The 15,998-nt window shown below is 46.3% G+C and overlaps 1 protein-coding gene across 2 annotated transcripts; it reads right to left on the minus strand.

Annotated features, from left to right (window-relative positions):
- Positions 1 to 1,539: 1,539 nt before the first annotated feature.
- LOC101878264 (carboxypeptidase A2) lies at positions 1,540 to 14,565 on the minus strand. Of its 2 annotated transcripts, none has more exons than XM_005140765.3 (12): positions 14,434 to 14,565; positions 12,022 to 12,110; positions 9,966 to 10,047; positions 8,986 to 9,120; positions 7,758 to 7,856; positions 7,111 to 7,212; positions 6,863 to 6,964; positions 5,910 to 6,020; positions 5,173 to 5,263; positions 4,586 to 4,785; positions 2,279 to 2,363; positions 1,540 to 1,922 (listed from the first exon to the last, which is right to left on the minus strand). In XM_005140765.3, exons 2-12 carry the CDS (start codon positions 12,084 to 12,086, stop codon positions 1,735 to 1,737), a joined length of 1,260 nt encoding a protein of 419 aa, XP_005140822.2. In that variant the 5' UTR covers positions 12,087 to 12,110; positions 14,434 to 14,565; the 3' UTR covers positions 1,540 to 1,734. The 2 variants fall into 2 exon arrangements, with proteins under 2 accessions (XP_005140822.2, XP_030910450.2); XM_031054590.2 differs by lacking the exon at positions 14,434 to 14,565 and adding an exon at positions 12,196 to 12,248.
- Positions 14,566 to 15,998: the final 1,433 nt, after the last annotated feature.

A 15,998-nucleotide genomic window follows, 5' to 3' on the forward strand; every position in this document is an offset into this window, starting at 1 on the left:
TGTTGGTTGTAATCCCCATCTGGAGGATGGGATTTTGGAAGCGTGGGTCAGTTTGGGAAGCAGGTCCCAGGAGCAGAGGGGATGGAGACATACGTGGGGAAGCTCCAGCTGCTCCGTGCTTGGGTTTGCTTTGGAAAACATCCGCACTTAACCCCAAACCAAACCCACGTGGCTCTACTCAATGCCTGACTTGCCTTCACCTTCCTTTCCCTGCCCTAATCTCGTGTCCTTCAATCTGAACCAACATTTCACCCGCTACACCAGGTAGTTTTGCCTCCTGCCAAGCTCATGGAGCAGTGAGTAACTCACCAGCTGCTGGGAGATCACAAGACATGGAGATAAACCTGTTAGAACGGACTGATAACCACTGCAGCAGCAGCAGGGATTGCCAAACTCTGCCCTTTCCATGGCTCCCGTGCACAGCCCTGAGCTGTTTGCTCTTAATTCCCCAAAAATGAGCAGGATGAAGAGCAGGATGAGGAAGGGGACTCCTGAGGGACTGCAAACTAGCTGTGCTGGATGAGAGCAGGAGTCTGCCCATCTCCATCCTCCCTCTAAGCATGGGCAAATCCAGGAGGGAGGCAAGGGACAGGACAAGTATCTGGGGGATGTTAGGCCAGGAGAGCCCCTTCCCACCAGGCAGCATCCTGAAGCTCATGAAAAGAAATGAAATTCCTTTGATCAGTCTCCTAACCTGGATTATGCTGCTGATCATCATTACATATGCACCAGCTTGTTCTGCTTCCAGAAGTGAGCTCTCTCAGAGCTTTGGCTTACAAGAGCAGCAACATGGAGCTGTTATACATGAAATAAATAGAGAAGTTCTTTCCTGTCCTCTCTAAACACCACTGGAGCAGAGCATGAGGCAGACTCAGGTAACCCCCCCCCCTCCCATTCTCCTTGTTTATCCAGGTGAGAAAGATCAGATCTCTTTATCTCACTGGAGATCACTCCTCTGAAACCTCAACAGCCACACAAGTGCTCACACCATCCATCCTCCTCTTGTCACTGTTCCTACTGCATCTCATTGAGGTGGGCCACAACTGCATCCTAAAATCTTGTAATGGATCTACCATGCACGCAGAGTGGAAGTGAACTGGACAAGCATTAAATGCTGTTAATATGCAGACAAATGTTGCTGTAGGAGGAATGCACACAGGGGTTTTATTCAGCCAGATGCCATAGTGCCATGTGAGCAGGTCCAGAGGAGGACATGGAGATGCTGCGAGGGCTGGAGCAGCTCTGCTCTGGAGCCAGGCTGAGAGAGCTGGGCTGGGGCAGCCTGGACAAGAGAAGGCTCCTGAAGGGGAGACCTGAGAGCAGCTCCAGTGCCTAAAGGGGCTGCAGGAAACCTGGAGAGGGGCTTGGGACAAGGGATGTAGGGACAGGCCAAGGGGAATGGCTTGAACCTGCCCAAGAGAGGGGAGACTGAGCTGAGCTCTTAGGCAGAAGCTGTTCCCTGTGAGGGTGCTGAGGCGCTGGCACAGGGTGCCCAGAGAAGCTGTGGCTGCCCCATCCCTGGCAGTGTTCAAGGCCAGGTTGGACACAGGGGCTTGGAGCAGCTGCTCCAGTGGAAGGTGTCCCTGCCTGTGGCAGGGGCTGGAGCTGGAGGAGCTTTAAAATCCTTTCTAACCCAAACCATTCTGATTCATATCATTACAGCTGTCACAAGCTCAAAAAGGGAAGAGGATTTATGAGCTTGCTCCTTACAGAAAGCTCAATCCCACCCAGCTTTCAGTAGGGATTGTCTCGCACATGTTCCATGATTGTTTTCAGGCCCAGCCAGGTCTCCTCTGCAGTTGGGATAATCTGGTTGGCTGGCAGGAGGAAACCAAAGCGACCTGTGTCTCGCAGCTCAAAGGCAAAAGAGTATTTGATGCCATAATCATAGCTCCAGTCAATGCTGCTTCCACTGGCTTGGTCTGAAAGAGAAAGGGAGAAGATTCAGAGGGTAAAAAGAGGATTGATTGAGTTCTGGTATCCTACCTTTTATCATAGAATCATAAAATAGTTAGGGCTGGAAAGGACCTTAAGATCATCCAGTTCCAACCCCCCTGCCATGGGCAGAGACACCTCACATTAAACCATATGTCCCAAGGCTTCATCCAACCTGGCATTTGTATTTGTGAAGGATGAGTACTGGCTTCTTATGTGAAGCTTCAGCTCTAATGTTTGACTGATGGTGTTGCTCTACAGAAGCATCACTGCTTCCAGAGGGAGAGACCTAGCATGGGGGACAGAGACAGCCCATAAAGGCTCAGACCAGCAAAATACTCACAGATAGTTTTGCAGATGCTCCCCACTTTAAAGGTGGTGTCATAAATGGACCGGATAGAATAGGCAGCAGCTCTTGCCAAGTTATCCTGGAGAGGAGGAGATGAAGGACAAGTCAGAAAGAAGCCACATGTATTGAGACTAAATGGTAAAGAGTTCACCAACCAGAGAAAGCTCCAAACTGCTTTACAGCCTGTTTTCATCCCCCCAATGAACTAGTGCCAAATCAATCCATTTCTTAATTACTCTTACTGCCAACAGCAATTCACTTCCATAGTATATTTAGGAGGTGCCATTGCAGGTGAATTAGATCATGGCAGGCTCTGTATCTGATCATCCAGTGTTTCATCTCACTGACTGTCTCATCAGGAAGAGGTTCAAGAGGTACCAGAGAAATTCCAAGGCAGTTGGAGATCTCCCAGTGCTCAGTGGTTGGCTTTGTGCTCACTTCAACTATGCAATGGGTGGTTGTCGAGCCAGGCTCTTCTTGGAGTAGGGCAAAAGGACAAGTGGCAGCAAACTACCACAGTGGAAAGTTGTGTTTAACTATTAGGGAAAAAGAAAATCCCTATGAGAGTGGGGAAACTTTGGGATGGGCTTGAAGAAGCTGTGGGATTTGTCTTTAGAAGTATCAACACGATGAATCAAACTTCAGCTGGGCAAGGCCCTAAGCAACCCAGTCCAACCTCAACACTGCCTCTGACTCCAAAGCCTGCCTGCTTCCAGCAGAGGGTTACACTGAAGACCTCCCGAGGTCTTCTCCTGTTGAGTTATGGTTGTGAAATCCATAGCATGTCAAAGATACTATTTACATACGCTGGTGTGGGAATTCTTAAAGAGCCAAGGCCACGTAGTGAGTGATCCTGATACCCTGAGCCTTGTTACTGTAAAGTAAGATTTTTGGCAGGCATAAGCAAAGTCAATTGTCTTGTTAGGCCTCTGTAATTTTCCACTGAAAACGTGCAGAGAATGATCTCTGCCAAGGTTGTAGTTTCCCACTGTATTTTTAGAGTCAGGTATTTAATTACAATTATAACAAGTTGTAAACATTAGCTCTGTAAATGATAGTAACCCCTAGACTAACCAATTAGAGTCAGTATCCAAGGCTGTTACATAAGGGAGTAAGGGTATAAGAAGAGCACTGTATCTAATAAAATTTGGCAATCACTTGATCACATTGATCATCTCTGTGTTGTCCGTGACTCCTGCATCGACACACTGGAGGGAAGGAATGCCATCCAGAGGGACCTTGACATGCTTGTGAGGTGGGCTGATGCCAACCTCATGAAGTTTAACCATGCCAAGTGCAAGGTCCTACACCTGGGTTGGAGCAATCCCAGGCACAGCTACAGGTTGGGAGAGAAGAGATTCAGAGCAGCCCTGAGGAGAAGGACTTGGGGGTGTTGGTCAATGAGAAAATGAACATGAGCCAGCTGCAGTGTGTGCTTACAGCCCAGAAAGCAACCGTATCCTGGGCTGCATCAAGAGGAGCGTGACCAGCAGGTCAAAGGAGGTGATCCTGCCCCTCTGCTCTGCTCTTGTGAGACCTCACCTGGAGCATTGTGTGCAGTTCTGGTGTCCTCAACATAAAAAGGACATGGAACTGTTGGAACAAGTCCAGAGGAGGCTACAAGGATGATCAGGGGCTGGAGCACCTCCTGTATGGAGACAGGCTGAGAAGGTTGGGGCTGTTCAGCCTGGAGAAGAGAAGCTGCGTGGAGACCTCAGAGCAGCTTCCAGTGTCTGAAGGGGGCTACAGGGATGCTGGGGAGGGACTATTCATTAGGGACTGGAGTGATAGGACAAGGGGAGATGGGTTGAAACTTAAACAGCAGAGGTTTAGATTGTATATAAGGAATACGTTCTTTACTGTAAGGGTGGTGAGGCATTGGAATGGGTTGCCCAGGGAGGTTGTGAATGCTCCATCCCTGGCAGTGTTCAAGGCCAGGTTGGACATAGCCTTGGGTGATATGGTTTAGTGTGAGGTGTCCCTGCCCATGGCAGGGGGGTTGGAACTGAATGATCCTAAGGTCCTTTCCAACCCTAACTATTCTATGATTCTATGATTAAAGGACAAAGAAGGAAACATGGATGAGCAAAGAGGGCTGAGAATGGGTGGAGATGCCACGTGTTTGGATATGACCAGTATTTCTCTTTCAAAGGCATTGCATTGCACCAGGTTTTTGTTCCCTCTCGTGGCTGGTTGCTGGTGTGGATCATAAAGTTCAGCCTGATATCTCTCTGCAATATTTGAGAGTGGAAAGCTGGCTGGACAGAACAGAGGAGCTGAAACCACATCACTGTGTCTCACCAGCTCGTCGTAGTCTGCTGCTTGAGTGCATTTATAGCCATAGGGATACATCAGAAGCTGAGAGTAGCTGTGGAGGGTGAGGAAGGCCTGGATGTTTCCATGATTCCTTATAAAGTCAACAATGGATTTAACTTCCACCTCCGAGTTGGCCCTGGGCCCACGGTAAGAGTCAGAACAGGGATTATTACTGGCTCCAGGACCTGTTGGTGCAAAGAGGGAGCAAAGGCAAACCTGTAAGAATTGAGATCCATGAGAGGTCAAAGCAGACCAACACAAAGCCAGGCTTTCCTAAGAACAGGTCTTCAGGGAAAGGCAAGGCCTTAAATGCCATTAAATACTCAAATAGCAGTGACAGAGCATGAATACTCAAGGGACATACTCCTAGATGATATAGATTATCCCCTTCATCTTGTGCTCACTGGTAATTAATCACTGTGAAATTATCTTTACAAAAGAAAGCTCCCACTCTATGTGACCATTTTCTTTCTGAATCCCCTATATTAAGACAATTGTTGGTCCAGGATCCAGGGACATGAAAGGGAATTTTCTTCTCAGTGATAGCCAGAATCCCGAAACTTTATTCATACCTCCAAAACCTGCATCCCAGTTCCGGTTTGGATCAACTCCAACACACAAACTGCCTTTATTCCTGGAGCGGGTCTTCCGCCACATGCGGTTCTGCAACAGAAAAGAGAATTCTTACAAGGGCCTGTAGGGACAGGCCAAGGGGAATGGCTTGAACCTGCCAGAACAGGGGAGACTGAGCTGAGCTCTTAGGCAGAAGCTGTTCCCTGTGAGGGTGCTGAGGCGCTGGCACAGGGTGCCCAGAGAAGCTGTGGCTGCCCCATCCCTGGCAGTGTTCAAGGCCAGGTTGGACACAGGGGCTTGGAGCAGCTGCTCCAGTGGAAGGGGTCCCTGCCTGTGGCAGGGGTTGGAGCTGGAGGAGCTTTAAGGTCCCTTCCAACCCAAACCAGTCTGGGATTCTAAGATTCAGAATAAAACACTATGGCTTGAAAAAGGAGCAAATCTTGGTCCTTGCATTAAAACCGCTCCCCAGAAATAGTTGCTATTCACAAAGAAGTAGCCCAAGGCAGGAGCCTAAGATTGTTTCTGATGGGCTGACTGCCAAGATGGACCTATAGTCAGAAAAAGGTCCAGTGAACTTCAAGTGGGTTAAGTTGGGTTAGACAAGTAATTAGTATCTTTGGTTGCCCAACTCCTTTGTAACCCCTTCTTACAGCATTAAGAAATGGACTTTCCAAGCCTACTTCTCTCACATTTATTGTTTGTTTGGAAGAGCTTAGACACACAACAGCTTACTCACAGTGGTGTGAGTGAATACATATCCATCAGGGTTTGCAACAGGCAGCAGGAAAATGTCCATTTTGTTCAGCAGAGAGGTGGTGGATGGATCATTCCCATACTCAGAGGCAATCTAAGCAAAGAAAAAATAGTGCACTGTGATTATCAGCATATTTCTTATCCATTCAATTACAGAGACAAGTCTGGCCTTCAGGGCAGGGAAACAAGAAACATGAATTATCTGCTGCTCCTAACTGTTCCTTGTTAAACTTGGAGCTTGGACAGAACAATGAATTTGTTTTATTCTGAAGATAAGAAGGTAATGGAAGAGGGAAACAAAATCTTCTCCTGCCCATCCCACAGAATGGGTCAAGGCTGGCTCTAAGATTAAGATGGATTAACCAGGCTGGGAATAGCTAACTGTGCTGCACTTCTCTGGTACCTTAGTCATTGTCAGCGGAATGTAAATGCTCATTTATATAGAGCTGGAAGCTTGGGCACTTTTGTGGAAGGTAACTAACCACTCAAGGTTTTTCTGTGTTGGCAAACTAATCTCAAAGTCCTCAGTTCTTGTGTAAATATTAGCCCTGCAGTCCCCAACAATCTCACCTCAACTACTACAGTTTGGCCACAGACCTGTTAGAGTGAGTCCAAAGGAGGCCACAGAGATGCTGCGAGGGCTGGAGCAGCTCTGCTCTGGAGCCAGGCTGAGAGAGCTGGGCTGGGGCAGCCTGGACAAGAGAAGGCTCCTGAAGGGGAGACCCCAGAGCAGCTCCAGTGCCTAAAGGGGCTGCAGGAAAGCTGGAGAGGGGCTTGGGACAGGCCAAGGGCCTCCTGCCCGAGGGGAGACTGAGATGAGATTTTAGGAAGAAGGAGAGTTAGAGGAGCTGGCTAAACACATATAGGTGTTATATACTTTTAAATAGTCCAAAGCATTCCCAAGACAGAAGAAAATCCAATCACTGCTAGATTAACCTGTTTAGCTATCCACATTGCACTCGCTTGGGTAACCCACTCCCGGGAATGGATACCAGCATCAAGCCAGATTGCAGGTCGTTTGCGTCCTCCAGTGCTGAACTGTGAAGCAAAACAGAGTTTTAACACTTTCACTGACACCTTTTAGTCAAGAACATCCAGCATAGACTGGGATGCTTCTGAATTGTGCTGTCTGTAATACATGTGTACACTGGTGTATGTCACGTGTTCTGTGATGTATGTCACACCTTAAGCACAAACAAAGGCCGCTTTTCATAGGATTCCCCAATCTGGATCTTCCGGACAATGTTGTTAAAGGCAGATGCAAGATGATCTAGTTCTGCATAAATCTGAAATGAGAAGTCAAGAAGACATTCTGATTCCATTTATGGATAGTACTGGCCAGAACAACTGTAAGACCGGATGAAATCTACTGTTCTCCCCTTTTGATTTCATTACTGACCTTTTCAAAGCCCCATTTCACCTTACATCAGTGTAGCTGGTGCTGTTCCTAACATCACAAGGTAGAAGGAAGCACTGCTATGTCATCAAGACTTCAGGGATAAGCTTAAACCCCTCTTTAAGAACTTCTGGTAATAAAATACCCTCTGCACTGTTTGACAGCTACTGGTCTCTTATATTTCTCTATTTCAAGATTCATTTATTTCTCAATCTCTTTTGAGGTCAGAAGAAGGGTTTTGACAGAAAGCATATGACCAACACTTACCTGTTCAAAGACTCTGGCTCATTGTTCTGACCACAAAATCAATACATTTAAACCCCAAACCACGTGCCAGTAGAAGACAGAAAGCTATTTTAGCTCCTCATACAGGATGTTGAAAGCAGCATGAAAAAAAGCCAGATAAAAGAGTCCTCTTCCCTCAAAGGTACTCACGGAATCTAAGGAGTGGTAAGTTCCATAGTTAAAAGTGGCGGTGCTGCGATCCTTTTGCAGACTTTGGGCCATATCTTGCTTCTCTTTATCTAGAACAACCTAAAAGAAACCATTCAAGTATTGAGAAAAGCCTGTTTAGTTTGCAAACTTGTGACCAAATGTTTATCTCAAATAAAGAAATGGTGGCTCTGGAGCAAACAGATGCTTCTGCTGAACGTATCTGTAGCGAAGTGGGCAAGAATAGCAGTGTTTGAACAGTCAGTTTAAGCTTTAAACACTTCTTAAGATGAATAAGAAAGCTTTAGGGGGAAAGAGAAGGGAAAAGTCAGTGTTTCTGCTCATATATGGTATTTTAGATGCCATTTGGGGATTACTGCTCACAAAGAAATGTCAAATTAGTGCTCATATGAGTGCCTTTTCTCTCACATAGTGGAGTACAGTTCTTTCAGATTATGAGCCTGAACTACTCTTAACACATGTCACTGAATCATGAGTAACATTAGTGTTGTGATTCCAAATGTTTGAGGCCAAAAGACCACATGGAATTCCTCAGGGGTTATAAGAAAAGCCCATAGAGTCTATGATTATTGATGCCACTATTCAACACGGTTTTAGATGTCATCTGCAGAGCAATCTCCACAGCTTCCCAGCACAGCAGTGATCCACAGAGTGCCTCTGAGAAATTAATTCACAGACTACAAAAATAAGGGGAGGACTCATGGAAAGCAGAGTATGGAAGAGTGTGTTAATGAATGAGGCCAGATTGTGGATCACTATTTGTTTTCAAAGGATATAAAAGCTAACAGGCTGAGAACATTGGAGCTGTTGAGCCTGGAGAAGAGAAGCTGCATAGAGACCTCAGAGCAGCTTCCAGTGTCTGAAGGGAGCTACAAGGATGCTGGAGGGGGACTCATCGTCAGGGACTGTAGTGACAGGACAAGGGGTGATGGGTTCAAAGTGAAACAGGGGAAGTTCAGGTTGGAGATAAGGCAGAAGCTCTTCCCTGTGAGGGTGCTGAGGCGCTGGCACAGGGTGCCCAGAGAAGCTGTGGCTGCCCCATCCCAGGCAGTGTTCAAGGCCAGATTGGACACAGGGGCTTGGAGCAGCTGCTCCAGTGGAAGGGGTCCCTGCCCGTGGTGGGGGGATTGAAACTAGGTGATCTTAAAGGTTCTTTCCAATCCAAACCATTCCATGATTCTATGAAATATGTGCCAATGGCATTGCCTACTTGCAGGTCTTTGATGAGAACAGAGTACTCAAACCCATGGGATTCCAGGAAGGCTTTGACTAATGGGACTCTTTTAGCAGGGATTCTCACATCCGCAGGGAAGGATGGGGCGGTGGGATTCTTCCAGAAATCAAGCTGAAAAAGCAAAAGGAAAATGGATTTGGTTTGGGGAAAGCATTCTGCAAACTGCTCTTCTAAAGTTTTAGAAATGCTGGCTGCTCCCAGACTGAATGTCTCCTGCAGAATTGTGCTTACAGCACGCTCCATTCTTTCCCTTGGCCTTGCCACAACCTTGTAGCAGTAAAAGTAACAAACTCACACAAAAAAACCCAACAAAGGTCCACAAGAGACTAAAATAAGCATTTTCACTGACTTCAGAGCTTCAGTTAAGTAAGGAGGAGGAAATTCTAATCTTCTATGATGATTATTTTACTATCCTCCATTTTAAGCTAGTTTCAAGAAAATCTCTGTATTACAATACTAGATAACACTGGTTTTATTTCTCCTTTTATTTCCCCTTTGGTAGGGCTTTTCTACATTTTCCTTCCTATGCTATTCAAACCAATAGTTTTCAAGACAGCAATAATAACAATTCTCACCAATGGCAATAAGAACAGCAATAACCTGGAATTTTATAGTGTGTTTTCCTGCTTCAATACAGTGTAGACTATCTCATACAGTCCTCCCACAATGGTGGGAGACAAGTACAGGAACATTAGCATCCCCACTTTGAAGACAAGCTTTTCATTATTAAGAGCAGATCACTCCAATTATGTCTGTAAGCCCAGTAGGAAGAAAATATGACTGCAGGCACTCCTGAATACCAAGCTGGTACCAGAACCTGCAGATCAAACAGCAGGTTTTGAGGCAGTAAATCTGTTTATTACAACTGCCACAGTATGGCACAAACCCTTCACATGTGATGCAAAGTCCTACCCCTAACTAAAGCATTAACAAATGTCTCTGTGGCAGTAACATACCTCAAGGTGTCCCATCGTTTCCAAATGCTGTAACTTCTTAATCTCCTCCTCATTTTTTGGCTTGATTCGGAGAACTTGGTGCCTGCAATAGAGTACTAAGTCTTCAGAAACAGGCTCAAAAAGGGATCTGGTTGAAATAGCTGCTTGTTGGCATCATGGATTTGGTGGGTAGTTACTTGAATGTCACCAGCTGATATGAACTTCTTCAATGCACTTGACTTAAGGTCACCCAAGAGTTCAACCAACAACCTGCTAGACATGCACTAGATTAGTAACTACTTAAGTGGCAGTAGTAAGGTTTCATCGTAAGTCATCAAGTGGATGACTTTTTAATTGCTAAAAGGATCAGTCTTGCACCTATTAGTTATTTTTTGTCAACAACTTGCAGAAAGACAATATTCTGGTTGGGTTTGATCCCAATATTTGGGGAGCACTATTTAATCAATCAAAGCAAATACTAAATAATGGATTAGTTTAATCTTTCTTCGGTTCAGATGAAGACTGTTGACAAACTTCCCTATGTTGTCAGAAGCTGGTATCGTAAGAGGGTGGCCAGCACCATTCCAGGAGGAATGAATCACCGTCAGGAAGTACTTCACTTCACTTAACTGTGCATTATAAAACATACAGTGACCACAGACTACAGTCTCCAAGCGGTTTTATATCCCTAAAAACATAGGTTGCATTCAAGGACACAATGTTGCAGGCTGCTTGGTAAAAGAGGTACAAGAAAACAGTACCATGAGGGCAGGCTGCTGAGGTCAGGGATGTTCAGGCTGATCTAGCTGCAGCCTATAACTGCTTGAAGTGAATTACAAAGCAATTACAAACTCCTCTTGGTAAGGGTGGATGATAAAAAGAGGAAGCAGCTCCAGGCCCTGAGCAGGAGGATGGACTGAAAACTTCTGGAAGTCTCTCCCACCCAATGCTTTTATGAAATGACAAAAAGATCTCTAAGAACAAGTGTATGCAACAACTGGGGGACAGAGGATCCTATTCTGCATAACCAGGGGGGATTCTGAAGGAAACCTGGAAGCCAGAATGAATTAACAACTGAAAGTAGAGCCTGGGGTCAACGTCATGGCCAAAGTACCAACGTGCTCCTTAGCTGTAGAGCCTGATGGGTTTTGTTGAACCAAGTTAAGTCAACACTGAAGGCACTTTACCACAGTAGTAACTTATTATTAGATTCTCCATCATCATAAGCTTTATGTCTGGATTGGCTTCTTCCACAGAGATGAGGCTCATTCACCACAGCTACTGGACATGACTGAGGAATTAATTCATGAGAATCAGACTACATTATGCCAAAGCCCAGATTAAATGGTCAAAATAGCTTTTCCTGGCTTTACAAATACCAGAGTTTTAGTAACTTATGTATATTACTTCTTATTCTTAATCCTTACATCTTCATGTACTAGATGGAATCTAGTGCTGACTTACTACATCTCAGGGAGTATCTGTTAGTTTCTTATCAAGGATCTTCCATGGTCAGTAAGAATGTAAGGAAACACATCAGGAGTAAGTTTTGCAATGCAACATAAAGATAAACCTTTAGAATATAATAACTGGAAATAAGGATTTGAATTGCTTAGAAAGGCTCTGAAGAGGATGAAGCATTTAAAGAGAAATAAGAAACTCCTCCAAAACCAAAGGAAACTAGTGAGTTTTCTGACCTGAAACCAGGTTCTGGGCTTTCAGCTCTGCTTTGTGCCACACCAAATCTGTCAAGCTGCACACTTGAGTTGTGCAGTGAGGTTCAGCTCCACATCAAGGCTCCAGATGGCTCCCGTGGTACAGGCAGAGCCCCAGAGTCACAGCCTTGGGTGGAGAACAATTTAGGAGCTCAACATGCAGACAGACGTTCTCCTCAGAAAATCCAAATGAAAGTAGAGAAGGGTCCCTTCAGACACCAAAGTACTGAAGCAACAAGAGAAGTCAGCCACAAATAGCAAAGAACGTGCCCCAAGCAGATCTCATAAAGCTAAGATGATGAACAAATACAATTGGGCCATAGAGCCTGAAATGAAAAGACTTCCACAAGAGCATTACTCACCCAACATAAGTTTCCAGGCACAAGGAAACCCCGAAGAGGGCACTGAAGATCAAACCCAGCTTCATTTTTGATGAGGAGTTCAGCTCAGCCTAACAAAGGTGAATTTAGACAAGACTTGTTAAAAAAATCCACCCTTCTTCTACATGCCTGCATTCCGTGTGACTGAGCTCTCACATTTTATCAGAGCTTTCAAGACAACCAGCAGATAGGAGGCTGATTTCACCTCCAAAACGTTTCCACTGACACACTCAAACCTGTCAGGGAGGAGCTGTTTTCAAAGCTTTGCCCACAAAGCTCCTCAGTGTCCTTTCACACACTTTACTAGGGAGAGGAAAATAAGAGTCAAACCAGCTCCCACTGGGGGTGAGCAGCTCTACCTTATGGACTTTTGGTCCTGGGTTTTCCTCCCATAGATTTCTAGCAGCTAATTCCTTGTTCCAAAGAGGCAGCCAGCAGAAAGATCCCTCTCCAGCAAAAATACTCTATTTGAGTGTGTGTTTTGAAGGACAAACTCTGTGTCCTGCCTATGATGCAACAAGTTGTCTCTGATAGACAAGGCCATGCTATACACTCTTGCACACAAGGTACACATTCTAGATATAAGCCAGATGATAGTTTAAATATTCTTTATTGACATTACTAGCACCCCCTCAACCTCCAGATGGGATGTTCCATACAGATCCAGCCATTCCTTCAAGCAAGCTAAGGTTGCAGCAAGGTTCACATGAAAGCATGTTTAGTAGGAGCAGGAGAAAGCCTTTGGTGACTGGGAACTTAGAGGAGCTCCACTCTGCAGTTAGACCCTCCTCCTTGGACAGGATTCCTCTTTTAATGAAGTAAGCATCTCAGGAAGAGCTGGCACAGGTTGGAAGAAGTGCTGGGACAGCCACTGCTGGGCCCTCTCAATTTTACGATGCCCACAGGGCTCTTTCCTGATCCAGCAGCTCTCTGAATTCCTTTGCTCTTGTCCTGGTCTCTGTCTACATATTGCTCCACAGGGAATAGGCTTCAGCTTGTTTATGTTCCGTGAAGGTGCCAAGATGTTTGAGCTCTTGTAGGAGTAGCTGTGCCAGGCAGGCTCCTGGCTGAGCTTTGGGAACCATCTCTCTTGCCTTTGGCTGCAGGAACAACCAGCTGTGGTTGTCCCAGAATGCCTGGGAGGACCGGAGAGCTGCTGGATACACCTTTTGCTTATCCCATGAAAAATGTTACTGAGGAAGAGCCAGGTGCTGACCCTGCTGTAACAGCTGCAGATGGGGTTCCTGGGAACTAACATGAGACAGAAGGGACATGGTTCAGCTACTCTGGAATCAACCTCAGGACACCAAGGGAAGGAAGTCTGATAATCCCCAGTGCAAGATCTCAGTAACTGTCTCCCCAGTGACAGCTCTCACTGTCAGGGTTTGCCAGCACTTCCCTGAGGAGCTTCCCCTATTCCCTGCTCCCACCCTACCCTTCCACAGCCAGGGCTGGGACTTCCTGTCATGTGTTCCAAGCAAGTGTTTTGTAGGGCTCATGTTTTGGGAACAAAGGGAGCCTCAGGCAGGGATTCTGCCTGTTCTGACATACAGGAATTAGTCATCCTGCAATTGTTGTATCTTGGGGGCACACTCTGGAGAACATCTGCTCTGCAGGAGTGAGGTATGTTCCTTTAAGTGCCCAGGTCTTTGAGGCTTAACTTAACCCAGTCCTTGGGAAAGGAGAAGATCTCCACTCTCCTCAACTCAGATAACACCAGTGGATCCTAAGAGACAGGAACCACCATGAGAACTTCCTGCTTCTAGCACTACAGTAATTGTGATGGAAGACATTCCACCTATGGCTTATGCCCTTCAACATTTCACAAGGAACCAACAGTGTCCACACCACCTCTTGTGAATCATTGAAAACAGGAAGGAGGGACTTAATTTAGGGCAAAATTACAGCTTGCTTCATTACTCATGTTACACCCCGCATCTATTTAAAGGCTGCCAAGAGATCCCTCCAAGCATGATGTCAAGCTTTAAAGTACACCAACAAGCTTCCAGTGCCCTGACCAGCATCATTTTGGACCTCCACCCACTGATTTTAAGGAGCTGCATTTAAGCCCAAAGCTTTGTACCCAATCCTAATCCCCCTTAAAGGGGCTACAGAGCCCTTGCAGCATGTGACCTTCTTCTGTAGCCATGAGGTCCTGCAGGGTTTGGGGATCAGCCTTGAACTATCTGTAAGTCTTATGGATGAAGATCAAAGCCTCTTAGAGCTCAACTCAGTGCCCAACAGCCAAGCACATTAGAGAGCAGCAAGAGCAGGGGTCCAACAGCAGGTCAGAAGCCAGGTGACAGCAAGACAGGGCAAGCAGAGGACTCACCACAAACAGCACAGCCCCACAGGACCCAAATAAGAGGAACAGAGAGGTTTGGTGGCACTGACCAGGAACAGTCACAGTCCAGATCCTCAGGGATGTCACACGGTGGGTCCAGAGCCAGGATGTCAAGAGCTACAAGTCCATCGTGCACCCACTGCAGCTTAGACAAGGACCAGATCAAATGGCCTCAGCTTAAATGCATCTCCCATGCCAAGGGGCGGAGGGTGCCTGGGTGGTGGCACCACATGAGGCTGGTCAAGGTAATTAGCACTGTCAGGGCCCTAGCACACTAATGTGAGCAGGGTGGGACAGTCCTAAGGAGCTGTGGTATCATGGAGTGACTCACAAACACCATGGTGACAGGTTAAGAAATGAAACGTTCAATGAATCTCATCTAACCATCGAATGATGAAATGGTTTGGGTTGGAAAGGACCTTAAGATCATCTAGTTACAGCCCCTTGCCACAGACAGGGGCACCCTCCACTGGACCATGTTGCTCAAGGTGCTGTCCAAGCAAACTTTGTTGCTTAAAATTACCATATTGGTAGTAGAAATGGCCTTAACCTGCCCGAGGGGAGACTGAGCTGAGCTCTTAGGCAGAAGCTGTTCCCTGTGAGGGTGCTGAGGCGCTGGCACAGGGTGCCCAGAGAAGCTGTGGCTGCCCCATCCCTGGCAGTGTTCAAGGCCAGGTTGGACACAGGGGCTTGGAGCAGCTGCTCCAGTGGAAGGGGTCCCTGCCCATGGCAGTGGTTGGAACTGGATGAGCTTTAGGGTCCCTCTCAACCCAAACCATTCCAGGATTCTATGACCCTATACTGTGTAACAGTCTCTCCTATCACATAGAAGAAGAGGCTGCTGAGACAAGCCCCCATCTCCCATCCTCTCAAAACATTCAGCATTTCAGTATGAATAGGGAGGAGAGAGGAAATAACCTGTAGTGGACTGAGCTCTCCTTGTGCTCCTGTGATTCCTTTGTCCCCTCTGCTCTCTCTCTTTATGTTCTGCATCTCCTTCTCTCCACCAGGATCCCAAGCATTTTCCAAACTGCTCTTTTGAGCCCTGGGCATAAGGGCACAAAACTCAGATTTACCTGTTGAATTGCTCTCCCTTTTGTCAGAACATAACCATTTACTTTGGACTTTCTGGAGGACCTGTTTCAGGGAAATACCATTGCACAGATGTTACTCAGAACAACATGCAAACATTAATTCCTTACATAATGCTAAATTCACACTGCACGTGTGAGCTTGTGGAGAGGCTCTGGGACATGAGGCTGACTGGTCCTTGCACAGCTACAGCACAGGGAGCAGAGCCAGCTCCTGCCCCAGGAATATACCTCCAGGAGGGGAACGCTCATGTCTTCCGTTTATACCAATCCCCCATTCCTCAGAAATCCCATAGCCATTCCGCCTTTGGATAGAAATGTTTCTTTTCTCATCTTCTCATCACACTGACATGGCAAAGGGCAAAGTTAATTGTCTATAACACAATTTATTTGGGATTACTGCTGAAGGAACTATTATTTCTGTAAATAATGGATCATTCCCATGTTCCTAATCCACAAGGCACCTTGGGAATGCCCTGGATAAAGAGTGAGTAGGGATTTCAGTATGTGGCTCACCATTTATA

This window comes from Melopsittacus undulatus, chromosome 5, assembly GCF_012275295.1.
Source record: "Melopsittacus undulatus isolate bMelUnd1 chromosome 5, bMelUnd1.mat.Z, whole genome shotgun sequence".
Classification (NCBI taxonomy): domain Eukaryota; kingdom Metazoa; phylum Chordata; class Aves; order Psittaciformes; family Psittaculidae; genus Melopsittacus; species Melopsittacus undulatus.